Source organism: Sorex fumeus, unplaced genomic scaffold (assembly GCF_029834395.1).
Source record: "Sorex fumeus unplaced genomic scaffold, SorFum_2.1 ptg000065l, whole genome shotgun sequence".
Lineage (NCBI taxonomy): Eukaryota > Metazoa > Chordata > Mammalia > Eulipotyphla > Soricidae > Sorex > Sorex fumeus.
Window position 1 is genome coordinate 4563173 of NW_026606122.1, and position 18733 is coordinate 4581905.

General features: G+C 48.8%; 2 protein-coding genes across 3 annotated transcripts in view; both read left to right on the forward strand.

The window, feature by feature from the left end:
* Positions 1-7195, forward strand: part of OTUD5 (OTU deubiquitinase 5) — a 31016-nt gene extending 23821 nt beyond the window's left edge. The window contains exons 7-10 of one of the 2 annotated variants that reach the window (XM_056128609.1): positions 3418-3621; positions 5434-5635; positions 5717-5830; positions 6130-7195. In XM_056128609.1, the coding sequence (XP_055984584.1) occupies positions 3418-3621; positions 5434-5635; positions 5717-5830; positions 6130-6254 (645 nt within the window). In that variant the 3' untranslated portion in view covers positions 6255-7195. The remainder of the gene's footprint in view (positions 1-3417; positions 3622-5433; positions 5636-5716; positions 5831-6129) is intronic. The other variant, XM_056128610.1, reaches the window with a different exon arrangement.
* Positions 7196-9914: 2719 nt separating this feature from the next.
* Positions 9915-17850, forward strand: PIM2 (Pim-2 proto-oncogene, serine/threonine kinase). The gene is made up of 6 exons (XM_056128604.1): positions 9915-10762; positions 10901-11010; positions 11727-11777; positions 15759-16131; positions 16552-16728; positions 16821-17850. The coding sequence occupies exons 1-6, from the start codon at positions 10693-10695 to the stop codon at positions 16985-16987; spliced, it is 948 nt and encodes a 315-aa protein (XP_055984579.1). The 5' UTR covers positions 9915-10692; the 3' UTR covers positions 16988-17850.
* The last annotated feature ends 883 nt before the right edge of the window (positions 17851-18733 follow it).

Sequence of the window (18733 nt, forward strand, 5' to 3'; positions counted from 1 at the left end):
AGGTGACAGAGCCTTTTCCTAGCATACTCTAAAAATGACAGATTGTCATTCTCTCTTCAGAAACACTTGTCTTCTGGGGATTTTGCTATCTTTTATTCAACTTTCACTTCCTATAAACAGAAAGTGCTCCTGTTTCATTTTAGGAAACACACGTATGCCTGCAAACTCTCTGAGTTTTTTCCTTTTGTTTTTAAAATAAACATTTAATTTTAGAACCATTTTAATGTGTAGAATGACTATAATTTGAGAATTCTCTTTTACCCTACCATGATGAATGTTTTTAGCCTAGAACATATGTCACAACTGATGAAACTGTATTGTCATATTAACTAAAGACCATACTTTAAGTGAATTACCTCAGTTTTTTCATAGTGACTCTATTTGTAGTTGTCTTATTTCCTTTGGCTCCTCTTGGCTATGTTTCTCTGAATGTCCCTGTATTTGTATTTGACTCTAGAATTTTGCCTTGTCTAGAATGACTTATAATTATATTCATGCCATATGCAGTTTTGTTTCCGGAATGACTTATTTACTGTAAAACTACATTTAAGAGTCATACATGACTTTTGTGCTGTGATTGTTCATTTATGATTGTTTATTTATTTTGACTCTTCAGAGTTTTTAAAATTTGTTTTTTGGCCACATCTGCTGTGCTTGGGGCTTACTCCTGGCTCTGCCCTCAGGGATTACTCCTGATGGATTCAGGGGACTCTATCGGGTATTGAGAACCCAACCTGGGCTGGCTGTATGCAAGGCAAATGCCCTACTCACAGTACTGTCCGCTTGGGTCCTTTTTCCTTTTTATTTTTTTTTAAAAAGAACTGTTTTATGTTTTTTTTAAACACACAGACTTAATTGTTTAGAGAAGTTTTCCCTCAGAAAGACTTTCTTTGCTACAGAGTGAGAGATCCAGCCCTTCTTGGCAGTTGACTTTCTTATGGCAGTCAGGAAGAATTTAGAATCATTTTAGATTAACAGAAAAACGAAGAAGATAGTACAGAATTCCCAAATATTCTCCTCTGTACAGAGTTTGATTGTTAACATCACAGATGACTGTGATGTGTATCTTATGATGCAAGCTAGTACTGATAGATTATTAACTAAAGTCACCTTGTATCTTCAGGCACCGTTGTTTGGAACAGTTCCTCAAATTTTCATATTGTCTGTGACCTTGACAGTTTTAAGGATGCTTCTTTCTCTTGGATTGCTTTTCTCATGATTTGATTGGGGTTATAGGTTATAGAGAGGAAAATAGAATGATAAAATGCCATTCTTACCATGTCAACAGTATATATTGTGAACTTGATTTATGATTATGATGTTGATGGTGATCATCTGGCAGAAGTAGTGCTTGTCAGATTTTCTCTACTGGAAAATTACTCTTTCCATATGGTACTGTTTAGAAAGAAGTCACTGTTGGGGCTGGGAGGATATATTTCAAGAGATTTGAATGCATGCTTTGCCTGTAGGAGGTCTTGGTGTGATTCCTGGCACCCTGTGGTTTCCTGCACACCACAGAGACTGACTCTCAAGTTCTAAGCTGGGACTAGATCCTGGGCACCTTTAGATGTGGCCCAAATAACATGAATAGGAGAAAGAATTCACTATAATCCATACTCAAGGGGAGAGTCATGAGATAATGGTCAATAGAACTGTGATCTGAGGGTGCTGGGGGTGTCTTGGAAGGAGGGGACCTGGGGCAAATGGTGGATGTGGTATTGTATAGTAACACCCTAAGTATTATGGAAGAGGGACAGTGTGGGAGGACTTCGATGGTGGTGAAGGTGCAGTAAGTTGTTGTGTATCAGAACCATAAATGTTCACACTATTCTAACTATCACCTGAGCTAAATAAAAATTGTAAGAAAGAAAAATGAAGGTTAGGTTGCATCCCCTTAAAGACCAGAATATCTACATAAAAATTAGTCATTCTCTCCCAAGGAGATTTGCTTTTTTTCCTCCTACTAATTTACTTTTTATCAATGTGTATTTAAAGGTTTCTCCTATACTTTCAATTATAATCTAGTACTATTTTTTTAAAAAGTTGATGCTCAAATGATTTAAGTTTTGGCTATACAGAGCTCTCTTAGTTGATTCCCGTGTCTTTTTGATACAACCTCAGCATTGCATTGGTACTGTTTTTTGCTCATTTTTTGTTGGAATTTGAGTTTTTCCTCACTAACTGGCACTGCCAGGTACTCTAGACTCTTGTTTCCTTGTTTTATTTTTTTTTGGGGGGGGGGGGGGGGAGGCAACGCCCAGTGGTGCTCAGGGGTTACTCCTGGCTCTGCACTCAGCAGTCACTCCTGGTGGGCTCAGGGGACCATATGGGATGCTGGGAACTAAATCCATGTCAGCCATGTGCAAGGTAAGTGCCTTACTTGCTATTCTATCACTCCATCCCCTAGACTCTTATTTCCTTTATTTCCTGATTCAGTCCAACAACAAACCATTTCTCTAAGAGTCTTTACTTCTTTTTTCTGAGCTTTGCTATTTAGCTTTGTAACACTGCTTCTACGTATCTCTTTATTGCAATTGTTACAATGGCCAGGGCTCAAATACACTTAGTTGTGATGCTCCCCAGGGTTTAGTTGTAGTGCTTGCCAGAGGTCTCTAACATGCTCATGCACATGCTCACTGAGACTCACGCTCCTGGCCTCAGGTCTAGCACACACCTCACTGGTTTTGGTACTCTGGAGATCACACACTCCCTTGTAGTGCTGGGTGGTCCCAGATAGTAGAGATGCCCGGATTGCACTCATTGCATGCAGGCGATACTAAGCATTGAACTTAGGGCCTCATGTGTGCAGGGAGATCTTTTAGCCACCGAACCATTCTTTGTGCCCATTCGATTTCTTTGTTGGAGACTGTTACTAGAAATCAAGATTTGGGTACTTGATGTTCTTCTTGCTGCTGGTGTGTTCTTGATCCTCTTTAGGTCTTTTAACTGAATAAAGAGATAAATATTTGTGTAACTTGAGCTGTATAGCTACATATTTCTAGAATTATTTTTATATCTAACCACCTATAATAATATTAAGCTAAAGTTAAAACCGATGTTTGTTTCCAATTTGAAAGTCCTTCATGGGTATTTTAATTTGAAGTTACCTAGTGACGGATTATGATAAATACTTTTTCTTTGTTCTTATTTGCTGTTTATCTTGAAGAATTATGTGGTTTTTTTTTTGCCCATTTAGAAAATTGATTTTTGGGGGACTTTTTTTTAGGGTTGGGAACAGCAAGATTTCTGTACATAGGAGTTTGGAATGACTGTCCTGGCAGGTTGCTTATTCAGAATACCTGCTTCCTTGTCTACTCTCTTCTGGACTTCTGGGTCCACCTCCCTGAGCCCATGTCGGTTCTTGACCAGAGTTCAGAGTGCCACCCTACATCTCTGTTCAGTGCTCCACCCTTGCAGTTTGCAGAGCAGTCACTAATGAAGAATGCCATAAAGACATCAGAGGAGTCATGGATTGAGCAGCAGATGCTAGAAGACAAGAAGAGGGCCACAGACTGGGAAGCCACAAACGAGGCCATCGAGGAGCAGGTGGCACGGGAATCCTACTTGCAGTGGCTGAGGGATCAGGAGAAACAGGCCCGCCAGGTCCGCGGTCCCAGCCAGGTGGGTCCTGCGTTCTGCCACTGGTCTGGCTGAGAACCCATTATTTTCTGTGCTGTGCTTCTGAAACTGGCAGGAGGAAAAGTTCAGTGGTTTTGGCATCTGGGGTGGGGAGGCAGCTTCCAGCCCTGCTGTATACCCCCAATCCCCAGCCATAGTTTTGGTACTGTGCTTTAAAACTGTATAAAACAGCTGCAGATTGAGTTTTTTTATTAGTTTTTAAAATTTTTTTTATTACACCATGAGGTGCAGTTGTAGACTTACAAACTTCCGTGCTTAGGTTTCAGTTATACAATGATCGAGTGCAGATTGAGTTCTGAAGGCGCCACGGGGAGCAGCATTTGGTGGTCGTGTGTGGCATGAATGGAGAGTTTCTAGGGACAAACTTTTCTTGAAATGACCCTATGTGTCAGACTATGCTAAGAATATAAAATAAGGTCTAGTGGCCTGATTGATAGTATAGTGGGTAGGATGTTTGTCTTGCATGTGGTGGACCTGCGTTCAATCCCTAGCATCCCATATGGTCCCTAGAGCACAGACAGGAATAATTCCTGTGTGCAGAGCCAGGTGTAATCCCTGGGCATTGCCTGGTGTGGCCTAAATAACAACCACCCCTAAAAAAACAAGGTTTAGCCCACTTCAGCTGCAGTGACCCCATCTCTGCAGGGAGGGAGACAGATGATAAGTCAGTGGGGTTCTTGAACCTGATTAGGGAGCTGTGGAAAGGAGGGCTCCGCTTAGTCTTCATGGAAGGAAGTTGAATTCTTAGGGCACGGATGGGATCTGGCAGGTTTCCAGGCAGTTGAGGAATCAGCAAGGAGTTTGGACTGATTGTAGATGCAGGCAGGACTTGAGTTATTCAATAATTACTTGCTGCAGGTCTGGGTCAGGTACTGTTGTTTATGTTTGGGGTTCATTGGTGACCCTGGAAGCCCCAGATCCCAGTCCTCATGATGCTGACATTTTTTGTAAAGTGGAATGAGAAAGGTGGATTATTTGAAAGGTGCTATGGATGAAAACTTGAGAGGGGCTGGAGAGACAGTACACTTTCCTTGTATGTGGTCAATTTGCGTTCAGTCCTTGATGTCCCATATGGTTTCCTGAGCCCTGCCAGGAGTGATTCCTGAATGCAGAGCTGAGCACTGAAGTAAGTGCAGAATAAGCCCTGAACACCACTGGGTGTGGCTCAAAACAAAAAACAACAGAGAAGTAAATAGGCTTGAATGGGCTGTTACTTCCCAACATTAGGTATTGTGCTCTCAGGGTAGGCTTAGGAGGAGTGACATTTGAGTAGTCCCTAGCTGAAGGTGAGGGAGGCAGATGGTCTGCTGGAAGGCCCTAAGGTGACACACTAGGTAATCCCAGACCAACTCAGGCCTGCATGGCCGAGTAGAATGTGGAGTAGATGAGTTTTTGAGCTGGTGGGCTGAATTGGGGAGGGGGTTTTGGGCCGCTTGAAGGACTTCTTTGCCTCTGAATGAGGAAGTGGAGGCACATTTGTGAGAAGAGAAAATAATATGACCTAGGGTGTAATAGAGTCCTCCTTGATGTTGAGTGCAGAATGAATTCTAGGGTACCAATGATGAGTAGGCCGTCATGGTGGCCACAGAGACCAACAGTGCTGGCAAGGCAGGGGTCAGGTGATGGCTTCTGGATCATTTTTGCAGATGAGGTAAGTTTCCAGGCAGATTGGCTTCTGGGACCTGATGGAGTTAAGGAACTGACCACCGTGCTGTGGTCTGACATGTGAAGGATGGGGACTCAGGTAGAGGCTCTTGGGGTTGGAGCTGGTCCTGACTGCCTCCTTTATCTCAGCCTCGAAAAGCCAGCGCCACGTGCAGTTCTGCCACAGCAGCAGCCTCCAGTGGCTTGGAGGAGTGGACCAGCCGGTCTCCACGGCAGCGGAGCTCAGCCTCATCACCGGAGCACCCAGAGCTGCACACCGAGCTGGGCATCAAGCCCCCTTCTCCAGGCACTGTTTTAGCTCTTGCCAAACCTCCTTCACCCTGTGCACCAGGTCGGTGATGTACTGGTGGGGGAGGATACTGGTCTCAAGCTGTTGGGGCCCTGTCTTTGTCTAACTGTTGGTCTACCACAGGTACAAGCAGCCAGTTCTCAGCAGGGGCCGACCGGGCCTCTTCCCCCCTTGTGTCCCTCTACCCTGCTCTGGAATGCCGGGCCCTCATTCAGCAGATGTCCCCGTCGGCCTTTGGTAAGCCACCTCTGTCCTTAGGGCCCAGGCCCAGCTAGGAGTTGGGGAGAGTTGGAAAGTCCTAAGAGGGGACTTCTAGAACTTCTGGGTATTTCTTAATGAAAAGGATTGTTTTCAGACCCAAGGGAGCTGCCTCAGAGGGACTCGTGAGTGATGTTGTGTAGGCCTAGTGGAGCTGGAGTCGCCATAGAGAGACAGGCCTGGATGGCCTTGTCCGGAATGGGTTTGTGCGGAGCTCAGGGTCAGGGACGGGCGAGAAGGCTTCTGGAGAGTGTCTCATTACCCCTTTTCTCGCCCAGCAGGTCTGAATGACTGGGATGATGATGAGATCCTGGCATCGGTGCTGGCAGTGTCCCAACAAGAATACCTAGACAGTATGAAGAAAAACAAAATGCACAGAGACCCACCCCCAGACAAGAGTTGATGGTGACCCAGAGACTGGAGACCCATCTCCCAAACCCCGCCACTTTGCTCTCTGGTGCCACCCTCCCTTTCTTTGGCTTTCTTCCTTCTCCCTCCTCTCTTTTCCCCCCATCTCCCTCTGGCTGACTCACCTCTGCGCCCTCTCATCGCTGCCACCACCATCATGTGTCTCTGCGCCAGCTGACGTGCCCTGTTGCCCCCTGCACAGCAACATCCCTGCATTCCACAGGGGACTTGGGCAAGGGTGCCGAAGGTAGGCAAGAGGCACACAGAGACAAACCAGCTGGCAGCGGGTAACCCCAGGAGAGAGACAGAGGAAAGCCTCCTTGTACCCCCTTTCTTCCCAAATCAAACAAGTTTGTTATCCCAATTACACATTTTCCCAGAGAGGTGGAAGGAAGCAGGTGGGAAATTCGTCTTCCTAATATCCCAAGAATGTCTGAGCCTTCATTGTTGAATTTTTTTGGTTTACTAAATATACTTTTATCTTACAAAATCAACTTACCACAAAACGATGTAGGCAACAGCACTGGCTCGGTGAGGGTGACAATTCTCTCTCTGGTTTGGCTGCAGACAGTCCATGGGGCCCAGAGACAACACAGAGTTGTGGTTGCTGTCTCTGACCTCCCACTCTCCGGAGGTGTGGGTAGGGTTGAGAGTGACTGGGGGTGGGGGGTGGGGGGCTGGGCAGGGGGCAGGTATCACATGGGCTTTGGACAATGAGACTCTGACCTCGCTGCATTCCTTTTGCTTCCACCACCACCACCAGTCTCGCTGGAGTCTTGGGGTGGGGGGCATCTCTGAGGATCATGGCCACCGCCCTGGATTTGAGTGTGGGGAGTGGGAGCAGCCTCGGCAGATGGGGCACCTGTTCCCTGCAGGTGTTGACAAGATCCACCGTCTGTAATGTCCTTGGCACAATAAAACCAAATGTCAGTTTCCCCTGAGCGCCTCTGTTCTGTCTGGGACAGGGGGTGGGATGGCCTTTGGGTAGAATTGGCAATTGTGTGTGTCTTGGGTTCAACTATGAGAGCCACGTTCCCTGCAGTAAGGTCTGTCTGGGGATTCAGAGTTTGTTGATATATGAGTCATTGCTTGTTCTCCAACCTTCTGGAACCTGCTGTCACCAGGAAAGCTCCGTTTCTGCCTATTGCCACTGCCTTGGGGAATATGCAGCATAGAATCCACCCTGCCCTGTTTTCTGGGGTGTAATGGAAGCAGAGTACTGGTCTTGAAACAAAGGTATAACTGCCAACTAATCTGCTTCCTGTCTCACCCCGTAAAATGGTTGCTGTTTCTGTTGGATCATTGATGAGCAAATGCTTTGGAAAGGAGAATGAGCACACCGTGATCTCAGTGCAAGTGAGTGGAGGGACCACCCCCTCTGGTGTTTAGAAGCCAAGGAACAGTTAGGAACTCTCTTCGCTGTCCCTATCCCTGGTCCTCTGACTCCTAAGACAAGGCAAGAGAAAGATGTTCTGTCTCAGGTTGTGTCAAGTGCCCTTTGTGCTGTGCCTCAATAGCAAGGTCCCCTGTAGAAGGGTATATAGTAGTCTCTACAGGTGAGGCTGTTGAATGGTGTGTGGAGTCACTCTGGAATCCACTGGTCAAGTATGTATGTTGGAGTGTTGGTTTGAAACCTCTCTCCACTTTTTCTAGTGATGTGGTCTTGGTCAGAGCATGTTCTATATGAGTTGCAACTGTCACATGTGTATACTGGGTGACCCGTGTCTGTGACTTTACATTCTTTCTGGTGGTAAGCTTTCAAGAGTGTTTGAGGTCACTTGGACTTGAGCTGCTGCGTTTGACAGACTCAGATTCAGCACGTGGCATTGAGTACCCTCATGTTGAAGTTTCTCTGCCATTTGTCCTCTGCCTGAAATTGGCATGTCTTCTGTCTCAAGCCATCAACCTTGTCTTTCAGGATGGGTAGATGGTAACTGAGAAGCTCTGTGGGGCCCCTTTCATTTCCATTTGTGTCTTTGATTCCTTCTCCAGGAACCATTCTTTTCACTAATGGATGGAACCACGTCCCTGACATACTGCTGCATCTCTGATACCGGCACCCTTTCCAAGACCTGACAGCCTTACAGTAGACCCTCTTATCTGGGGCATATAAATTATTGGCGAGTCCATGTTTGTTCCCTGCTTTCTGGATGTTGTCTCTTATGTGCCTGAATAGTTTGAGTCTTCATGTAGATCTCAGTGTCTAGTCATGTGTGTGACCAGGGCTCATTTCCAGGTGTGTCAGATGGTGACTGAATGTGGGACTCTCCTCTCTGACAGTTTGTGTCTGTTTCCAAGAGAAGTACATGTCTGCGTGGGTCTGTCTGGGACAGCGCATCTGTGGTTTCTCTTGGATGGAAGGGCTGTCCATTTGTAGTCCTGGGGTGGAATCTGGGGATGGGATCTGGGGAGCAATTACTGTACTGTTTCGGGTCCAACACTGTCTGCCTGGCTGTGTCTGTGTGGTTTTGACTGGATCTTTCTAAGTCTCTCTTGTGACACTGTTTCGGGGGACTGGAGAGGCTGTGGGCTGCAGTCAGGTAAATTGGGTCAGCGGTCATTGGATGTGTATCTTGGAGCATCTGTGTGTCCACCCTGGATGAACTTGGGGCCTCTTGTTTCAGGGATTGCAGGGTCCATGTGACTACCTATCTGAAGGTGCTGGTGGTTTGTGCCAAATTCTGGTGATATGCCTGATGGGACCTTTCTGTGTCCTCGGATGGCAGTGTGGGCTGGTGAATCTGTGGCATGCCTGGCATGGTGAGAAGACTTGTCTCTGGGCGTCATTCTGGGACATAACTGTAGCAGCATGCCTGCCAAGTGATGTTGGCATGTGTGTCTAGGACAGGGTGACAGGCATGTGTCTGACAGGAGGACTTGGTGGATAGTCTCTTACATAGTACAGTAGTTTTCCATTTTTGTGGGGTGTCTGTTCAGGTCCCCCAGTGGCTGAATCACAGTGGGCCCAAACCTATATATTGTTTTTCTATACATGCATTCTTTTGAGAGTTTAGTTTATAAATGGGGCACAGTAAGAGATAAGCAATAACACTAAAGTGCCGTTGTAATCAGTTTATTATAATAAAGTGTGAGGGGATAGTTCAGAGGGCTATAGCACATACTGGAGCTCGTTGCTATCCCTAGCACCTCATGATTCCTTGAGCACCATTAGCTGTACCCCTCCCCAAAGTTATATGAATGTGTTCTTACCGTAATGCTCAGGAATTACTCCTGGAAGTTCTTGGATGATGACCACATAGGATGCCAGGGATTGAACCTGGGTTGGCCGTGTGCAAGGCAAGTGCCCTCCTGGTACTATTTCTCCAGTCCCAAAATAAATATTTTCTTGTAGGTAGTGTTTGCAGACTGCTGTAGACTGGCTAAAGAGAGAATGGGGGTTAACTGAGAGAGGGTGAACACTACTTCTCTACGGGTCTTTGGAATGGACGTGTCTTCCTAGGATGCTAGGCGTTGGTCTCTCCATTTTGCCCAGTTTGTGATTTTTACCACCTCAGCCTCCGTCCTCGCTCTGAGTCCCTGTCCCTCCAATCTGGAAGCACACCTCCAAAATGCCACCACGTCAGCCATTCCAGATGTTAGACCTGACTGGGCACACTGCCGGGGCTCCTGACGACACCCCCGCAGGCCGCACCTCCAGGCGTGGGAACGTTGCCTTAGACCTGAGCTTCCTCAGCTCCTCTTTAGTGGTGGTCAGAAGTGTTACCCCTCCCTGGCAGCTGGACAGGTTCTTCCAGGATCCGCAGCTTCAGTTTCGGGGTGGAGGCGGCCTAGTCACCAGGAGGGTTCCTGTCCTGGTTATGAACCGCTTTTCTGAGACAGGGTCCCCAATAGCCACCGGCATGGCTTCTTAGAAGCCAGGCTTGGGGTTATCTCCGCGCTGATCTCGAGTCAGTGGTGGCAAACCAACCTACTAGGAAACAAGGCGGTGCAGTTAAAAAAAGTGTATATACACGTACACACATACACTAAAAAAAAACCTGCGCAACGACCAAAACAAACGTGGTGGTTGCAAAGGGATTCCCAGAACCAGTTTCCTCTTCGTGCTCACCCCCTTCATTTGCATCCAGGCCCCGCCTGAGCAGAAGATCCGGGCATGTATTTGCAAAAAGGGGTACTTGAAACGCTGAGGGTGGTATGCAAATACGGGCAAGCTCCCATTGGCTAGGGTACAGCAGGTGCCGCGTCCGGATTGATCAAAGCCAAGTGGGCGGTGCCCTAATCCGGGACGACTCTCCTGCAGCGCGTGCCCGGGCTCAGTATCGTTGGGGCTGGCGCACGCGGCAAATTCTAGCGTGGCTCCGCTGGCGGGCCCGTCCGGACCCCCGAAATCTCTGCCTTCCACCCTGGCGCCCCCCAGCCCTGGCTCTCCATCCTCGCTGCCCCAGGCCTCTTGTGGGCTCAGTGGGCTCAATATGTGCGGCGCTGCCTCCATGTTGACCAAATCGCCGGCTCCACCGCTCCCTGAGACCCCCATGCCGCCAGGTGAGCGCAGCCCTTCTCCCATCTTCACGCGGGGTCAGCCCCAGTGGCGGGCAGTGTGGGGGGAGGGGCGCAGGCGGCCGGGCTCTATGCCTGGCTCGGCTGGCCGCCACCCTGACCTCCTCGCCTCCGCCTGCGTAGGAGGCAAGGATCGCGAAGCGTTCGAGGCCGAGTACTGCCTTGGACCCATCCTGGGGAAGGGGGGATTCGGCACGGTCTTCGCCGGACACCGCGTTTCGGATCGACTCCAGGTACCCACCACGAGGGTCGGGGGAGGGGATCTGGGATGTGGGTGCGTATGTGTGTGTGTGGCCTGAACGGAAGTCCCGGCGCTGCGATGCTAATCGAGTTTGGAGCCGCTGGGCTGGTGCGGGGGTCAAGAGGGCCACGCGGCGCACGCCACCCCTGGAGGAGGTGTGAGGGATACGGGGGTGGGGGGTGAGGGGTGGGGGCGCGCGACCCAGGAGCTGGACCCAGGAGCTGTAGCGCGTGGTGGGGAATTGAGGAGTGGAGACCCTGGGTTGCAGGCATGTGTGCACGTGTGGGGGGGAGGGGGCGGAGCTGAGATTTGGGGAAATTTCGAGACGGGTGGAGGGTGGACGGTGTGGAGTCGTGACCGCCAGCCTGGCACCCCATTTGAATTGGGGTATTTCAGAGTGCAATGGTGCAAGCTGGAGGTGGGGGTGGGGGGATGGCGGTTGGAGAGGGGAGGCACTTCACAATGCAAGCCTGGTGCTGGGGGTCCTGCCTACCGTTGGGAGAAAAGCACACGACCAAGGCTGGGGGAGTGGGGAACTTGGTTCTGGGTAGCTGGCGTCCTGGCGAAACCAGCTCCCTACCCCCTTTTTTTAAATGAGCCCCCCTTTTTATGGGATTATGTCGTGGTCACCTGGCGAGGGTTGAAGAGTGGAAGGATCTGGGTGGGGGTGTACTCTGCTTCCTCCTCCACCTTGGCCCTTTTTTCTAGGTGGCCATCAAAGTGATCCCCCGGAACCGTGTGCTGGACTGGTCCCCCATGGTGAGTACCCCTGGGGTCCTTCCAGATTTACCGGCGCCATTGCCAAGCCCTCCCTAAGCCCCTTATGTGGCGCCTAAATGACTCCTTGGTCCCATAACCATGGGAAAGCACCCCTATCTGCCCTAGACTCCCGGAGCTGCATTCACACCTCCAGGTTTGGGCTCACCCCAATTCCCTTGGAATTTGGAGTGCCCCCTCGAATGCCTCCCCTCTTTCTCTCCGGAAACTCAGCTTCAGGGGCTGCCCGCAGGGCATGCTGGTGGGGAAAGAGGGGCAGAGGTCATTGGTTGCCATGGTGATGGCTGCTGCTTCTCGGCTGCTGTGGAGAGCGCCAACGGCCGGACAACAGGGCGGGTCTAGGCTGGTTGTCAGGCAGCGCCCTCTGGCGGGATTGGGGCCGTCTCAGGCCTCAGCCTCCAAAATGGCCACGCCTGCGCAGTAGCCAACTCCACCGTGAGAAAAATGGTGTGTGGCTGTGCAATGCGGCGTCATGGCCGCTAGAGGACCTGATCCCTGCGCGGAAGGTGGATTCTGCGCGTGAAGCTTCTAGAATTGATGGATTTATGTAGGATTTATGCCTCCTTCATTTGGAGGATGGAGCCAAATTCAGTGGTGCTCAGGAACTACTCTTGTCTCTGCACTTAGCAATCATTCCCGTCGGTGCTGGGGGATCATAAAGGATGTAGGGGATGGAACCCAGGTCTTCCAGTTTCATGGCAAGTGCCATCTCGCTGTACTCTCTCTAGCCATTTATTTTATTTATTTATTTATTTATTTATTGAATCACTGTGGGAAAAAGTTACAAAGCTTTCAGGTTTAGGTCTCGGTCATGCAAATATCAAACACATTTCCCTTTACCAATATTTATTTTTCACCACGAAGAACCCCAATAAACCCCCACCTCCCACCCCTCCCAATGCCTGTGAGGCAGATGAATTCTAGTTAACACTCTATCTACTTTGACTAGATTCATTGTTTCGATAAAAGATGCACCATTATTATTTAGAGTTTACACCCCCAAATCAGACATGCTGAAAAAGCATTGTGAAATGATTTGCTTTCTACAGCTGGGTTCAAGAATTAAATGATGTCGCGCGGCCGCGATAGCCATTTTGGATTTCTGCTATTATTAATCCTGAAAGTATTTCTACTGAGAGTCAGATAATTAAGAGATTGGTTTCTGTGCTCTGGAGCCATGGCCGTGCTGGAGAGCCGCTCGTGGGGGGCAACTGGTGACCTCGGTAGGGCGTGAAGGACGAGCCAGGAACGCCCCCCTTCCCATGAGGTTTTAGTTGCCCCATCACCATGGGCTCATACCTGGCTTTCCACAAGGCTCCCAAGCGTCTAGCCATTTATTTTAGATTTTATTTTATTTGACTTTAAAATTTTTTTTTATTTTTTAATTTATTTTTTGACTTTTTTGGGGGGTCACACCCAGCAATGCACAGGGATCACTCTTGGCTCATACATGCACTCAGGAATTACTCCTGGCAGTGCTTGGGGGACCATATGGGATGCTGGGAATCAAACCCAGGTCGGCCGCGTGCAAGGCAAATGCCCTACCCGCTGTGCTATTGCTCCAGCCATCTATGTTTTTTTAATTAAAAAAATTAAGAACTATGATTAGCAAAGTTATTGATAGTTGAATTTTAGGGAGTGTTTCAACACTAATCCAACCACCAGTGTCACCTTCCCTTCACCAGTGTTTTCATGCTCCCTCTCCCACACCACATTGACAGGCACATTTAAAAGTTTGGTGGTTAGAGTTTAGATCTCATGTTTTCAGTGTTGTTGTAGTATCTGTGCTTTGGCTATATAGCAATACCAGTCTTCAACATCACCAGTATAACCAATGCCCCTGGTCCCAATTACCTCATTACTTCCGTTCTCATCTTCCTTTGCCCCTTTGATTTCAGTACTTAGGGGCGGCCTGTAACAAGGATTAGCTGTGTACAAGGCACGTGTCTTAACCCCTAGTTTATCTCTTCATCCCTCCTCTAATTGTTGTGGATGCTGGGATTGAACATAAGGCCTAGCACATTATACAAGGCAAGTGCTCTCCTGCTGAGTTATATACCACCGCCCCTCAGCCCAAAATGTAGGTAGGCTTCTGGCTTGATTTGTGTTCTCAATGACTATGTGAGTCTGAACCTTGAAGATAAGGGAGAGCAGGGTCCAGGAGATGTGTTAGAACACTTCCCTTGCATGTGTGATATCCTGGATTCAATCCCTGGCATAGCAAAAAAGAAAAAGGATAATGATGACAAAAGGGTCTGAATGAAAGTACAGCAGGTATGGCCTTGCCTTCCTCTCTTCCTCTAGCCGCCTGGGTACTAGTGGGCCCGGGCCGCTCCCCCAGCCAGGGCAGCCCAGGCCATGGGGCAGTCGGAAGAGGAGACAAGGGCCAAGCCGGTTCATTGATCAGATGGCGTTTATTCCATTCTCCCCACGCACCTCCCCCAGTCTCTCTGAGCCCCCACCCCCCAATTCTAATCTCACACTGCTTCTCATTCCCATCTCCTTCAGTCTTTACCATCTCTCCCGCACTCCATCTCACAGCCTGGGCTCTCTCCATGTGCTTGCTCCTGTATTCTTCTACATTCTTTTTTTATTCTTCTACATTCTTCTCCCTCCGTCCCCCTTGCTAGCCTCTCCACCTTCCATCTTGCCGCCCTGCTATCTCTCCTCCAGTTCTCTTGTCTCTCCAACTCCCCAGCACTCTGGGCTGACACTGCGCCCAGTCAGGTAGCAAAATCAACATAAGAAAGCCCTTCCTGAGACATTCAACATAAATCAACATAAGAAAGCCCTTCCCCAGTTCAAAGGAAACACCACCTAAAAGGTATTCCAAAGCCCTTCCTGACAGCCCAAGGGCAAAATACTTTGTATTTTTTTTCTTGAGCGATAGCACAGCGGGTAGGGCGTTTGCCTTACAAGCGGCCAACATGGCCGACCCGAGTTCGATTCCTCCGCCCCTCTCGGAGAGCCCGGCAAGCTACCGAGAGTATTCGATATGCCAGACACAGTAACAACAAAGTCTCCAATGGAGACGTTACTGGGCCCGCTTGAGCAAATCGACGATCAATGGGAGGACCTTTACCTTTACCTTTTTACCTCCTCAGTCCAATAACTATCAACATCTTAATACTAGTTATTTTTGTATGGACACAGTAAGAGATAACATTGAGGCTTGTAGGAAAGCTCTCCTGGGAACATCTTGCCACAGACTCAGACTACTGCGCTCATGCCAGATTAATGATTCCTAACCCTAGCAGGATCCAAATCTAGTTATTACTTTTTGGATCATGACAGCATTTGTCCATGCCTAAGCTCTTAACTTATAGTTGAGCATTATGGCACTTTGGCTAGGCCCATCTCGATGCCAGGGTAGCACATAGCTTACCGCTTGCCCTGGTTTCATCCAGTCCCTCATCGGGACCCTGCTTTTGGGGGCACTAGGAAGTAAGGGCAGCTGAGGCTTAGGTCGAGAGAACAGATACCCAGGAGGAAAATATCACTGAGAGTCATGTTACAAAAGCCTAGCATATACTGTTTTCTTGTGTCCATACAAAAAGGACATTGCTCTGAGTAAACTATACAAAGGACTTAGGGAGAAGAGAAAAACAATATTTACAAGTCAACAGAGCACAAAGAAAGAAGTTACAAATAAACACAGAGGAATGGGAGCACTGTGATGGGAGCAACCCAATAACCCTAAACTACCTGAGCCTATGCAGGAAGGACAAAACAGTGTTATCCTACAGTCCCCTAAACTCTTCTGGGAGTGATCCCTGAGCACTACTGGGTGTAGCCCCAAAACAATTTTTTTTTAAAAAAAGCAGCAAAAACATGGAAGCTAAGGCCCAGGCCAGGGAGCAAGTTGATCCAAGCTAGCGGGCTTAAGCATTAAGTTTGGGTGAGTAATCATACGCCCAGTTTCTGCTCTAATGTCTACATTCTTTCTCTTCCTGCATTCCTTAGCCTGATTCTGGCACATGCCCACTGGAAGTGGCCCTGCTGTGGAAAGTGGGTGCCGGTGGTGGACACCCTGGTGTGATCCGCCTCCTCGACTGGTTTGAGACAACAGAGGGCTTTATGCTGGTCCTTGAACGCCCTTTGCCAGCCCAGGATCTCTTTGACTACATCACAGAGCAGGGACCACTGGGTGAAAACCGAAGCCGCAGCCTCTTTGCCCAAGTAGTGGCAGCGGTTCGGCACTGCCATGCCCGTGGTGTTGTCCATCGTGATATCAAGGATGAAAATATCTTGATGGACCTCCGCCGGGGCTGTGCCAAACTCATTGATTTTGGTTCCGGTGCCCTGCTTCATGATGAACCGTATACTGACTTTGATGGTAAGGCTTTCCTAAATCTCTGAGGAACTTTCTCTCCTTATCTTTATGACCTTTTGACTTGTGTCTACCAGTACTGGGCTGTCCTGTCAATCTTGATCTGTATTTCACCTTTAGTGGAGCCTTCATTTTTTAATTTCAGGGATTCCTAACTAAGCTTTGCCCAGTGATCTTTTAGAACCCTGACTGTCTTGTGGGCTCTTAATCCTGGTAAAGGGACCCTATTTTAAGTGGGCTCTTACTCCGGTAAGGAGATTCCTCCCATTACTTACAGGTTCTTGTATCCTCCTGAGAGGACTCTTCTGTTATTTCCAACAATTCCTTTATTGCTCTCACAAAGAGCTTCAATTCTGGGGAGGGTGGCGGGGTGGCATGGGAGAAGTGTATTATGAACTTGTGACCTACCCTCTGACTTGTGAACAGGGACACGGGTGTACAGCCCCCCTGAGTGGATCTCCCGTCACCAGTACCATGCCCTCCCGGCCACAGTTTGGTCGCTGGGCATCCTCCTCTATGATATGGTATGTGGGGACATCCCGTTCGAGAAGGACCAGGAGATTCTGGAGGCTGAGCTCCACTTTCCAGCCCATGTCTCCTCTGGTAAGAATGTGTCCTGACCTTACGTACTCCACCCCCTCTGATTGCTGCCCCTAGAACTGATTGCTGATCTTTTGTCTGCTTCCCACCTACAGACTGCAGTGCCCTAATTCGCCGATGCCTGGCCTCCAAACCATCTGCACGTCCTTCGCTGGAGGAGATCCTGATGGACCCCTGGATGAAGGCAGCAGTCGAAGACAAATCTCTTGATGATGCCCCCAAAGGGGGTCCCACCCCTCTAGCTTGGTCCCTGTTGCCATAGTCGTGGCCAGGCCCCCCACCGCTCTCTCCCACCCCCACCCCTCACCCCTAGTTGGAATAGCCATCCCATGGTCGTGCCACAGGGATAGATGGACCAACATCGGTTGACTTGGTTTTACAGGTCTTTACAAATCCAGTGTTATAGGGTCAGAGATTGGGGGATAGGGGTCAGAAGGACCTAAGCCAAATCTGTCCCAGCCCCCCTCCCAATCCTTGCAAGGAGCCTTCCTCCCAGATCTTGTGGTCTCTTCTTCTGGAGAGGGAATTTCAGTGCTTTTTCTTTTGCTAGAGATGTTGATTTTGTCCATGTTCCTGTCTGTTCTGAGCCCCTACCTCCCCACACCCACCCCGGGATTCTGTCTCTGTTGAAGTGTAGCTGCTCAAGTTAACCTACCTGCTACTACCATGGGGATTTAGTTCTACTGCTGTTTGGGCAAGGGTGCTTTCTTTCCACTTCCCCAGCACAAAGGGACTCTTAGCCTAGGATCGTTCATTCAGTCAGGCTGCTCACCTACCTCAGCCCAGGGTTGCTTATTCTGGGGGAGGTAATGCCCTCTCATTTTCCCTGGGATCATGCTCTCGCTTCCATTCCCCACCCCCTTTTTGATGAAGGGACCTTTGTGTGTTATCCCAAGTGCTCTTATTCTGATAAAGTGATCCCTACTTCCGTGATTTTAGGGGAAGGAATGGGAGATGGACAGCACCAGAGTCCACTACGAAGGGGTTGATTGATGGCTTTTGGTGGGATGGGGTGAAGGAAATAAAGTCTTGTTTGTTCTCTCCCACCCCCATACATACCTACTTAGATACTTGTTGCCTCCTTCTGAGCCAGGCTTGTCCAGTTGCTGAAATGTAAATACTTAGTGTATTGGAGGTGAGGGTGGAGTTCCAACTCTGCCCTTTTCCCATCTCCTCCCTGCCTGGATTATTTAAAAAGCCATGTTTGGAAACCCACTATTTAATAAATGTCAGAATCAGAAGTGACTTGTGGAGCCAGCTTCAAATCTTGCCTTTGGTAGAGCCAAGACTTGGGAATTGAACTGGCTCTCCACGGGGTTATCAACATGTGGCAGGGCAGCAGTGCCCTCGCAAGAAGGGCTACAGATTCAGTCAAGCTGAGTGGTAAAAAACACTATTACCTCCCCACCTCCTGTTTCCCTTGGCTGTGTGGAGTATGTGGTATGTGTTGATAGGCTGTATTCAGGTACTAGATACATTGGAGATGTTTGGGACACATCCACAAACATCACCATAGACGCAAGAAAAACCCATTTCTTTGCTCCTCACCCCATAATCATCTCAGAAAATACCCACTCTGTTGGAGCAAGGGGGAGAGGAAAAGCGGGGAGTACAATCTGCGGTTGAACCCTAATAGGAATGTCTCCAGCCCTGGTTTAAGGAGGAACAATTGACCAGCAGTCTTTTTCTGTTCATTTCCCTCACCACTTACCTCCCCTATTATTAGCAATAGATTTCCCTGGTGGGGACCTCAGTTGTACCTTTCCTGGTTCTGCATTCACCTGTAATGGTGACCCATTTTCCTCCATTCTCTATGTGTGTGTGTGTGTGTGTGTGTGTGTGTGTGTGTGTGAGGAACAGATCCTTATTCTTGGTTCTGCATTCCTGGAGATCCTCGGGGCACCATTAATGGATACTGGAGATGGAACCCGGGTCGAACGCTTCATGGGAATCACCCTCCCCGCTGTACTATTCTGCCCCTGCACTGCCTTTGTATTGGGCTCTAATT

Coding starts and splice junctions, on each gene's coding strand:
- PIM2 (XM_056128604.1), top strand. CDS start 10,693: ATGTGCGGCGCTGCCTCCATGTTGACCAAATCGCCGGCTCCACCGCTC. Junction 10,763..10,900: donor TGAGACCCCCATGCCGCCAG/GTGAGCGCAGCC, acceptor CCGCCTGCGTAG/GAGGCAAGGATCGCGAAGCG. Junction 11,778..15,758: donor TGCTGGACTGGTCCCCCATG/GTGAGTACCCCT, acceptor TGCATTCCTTAG/CCTGATTCTGGCACATGCCC.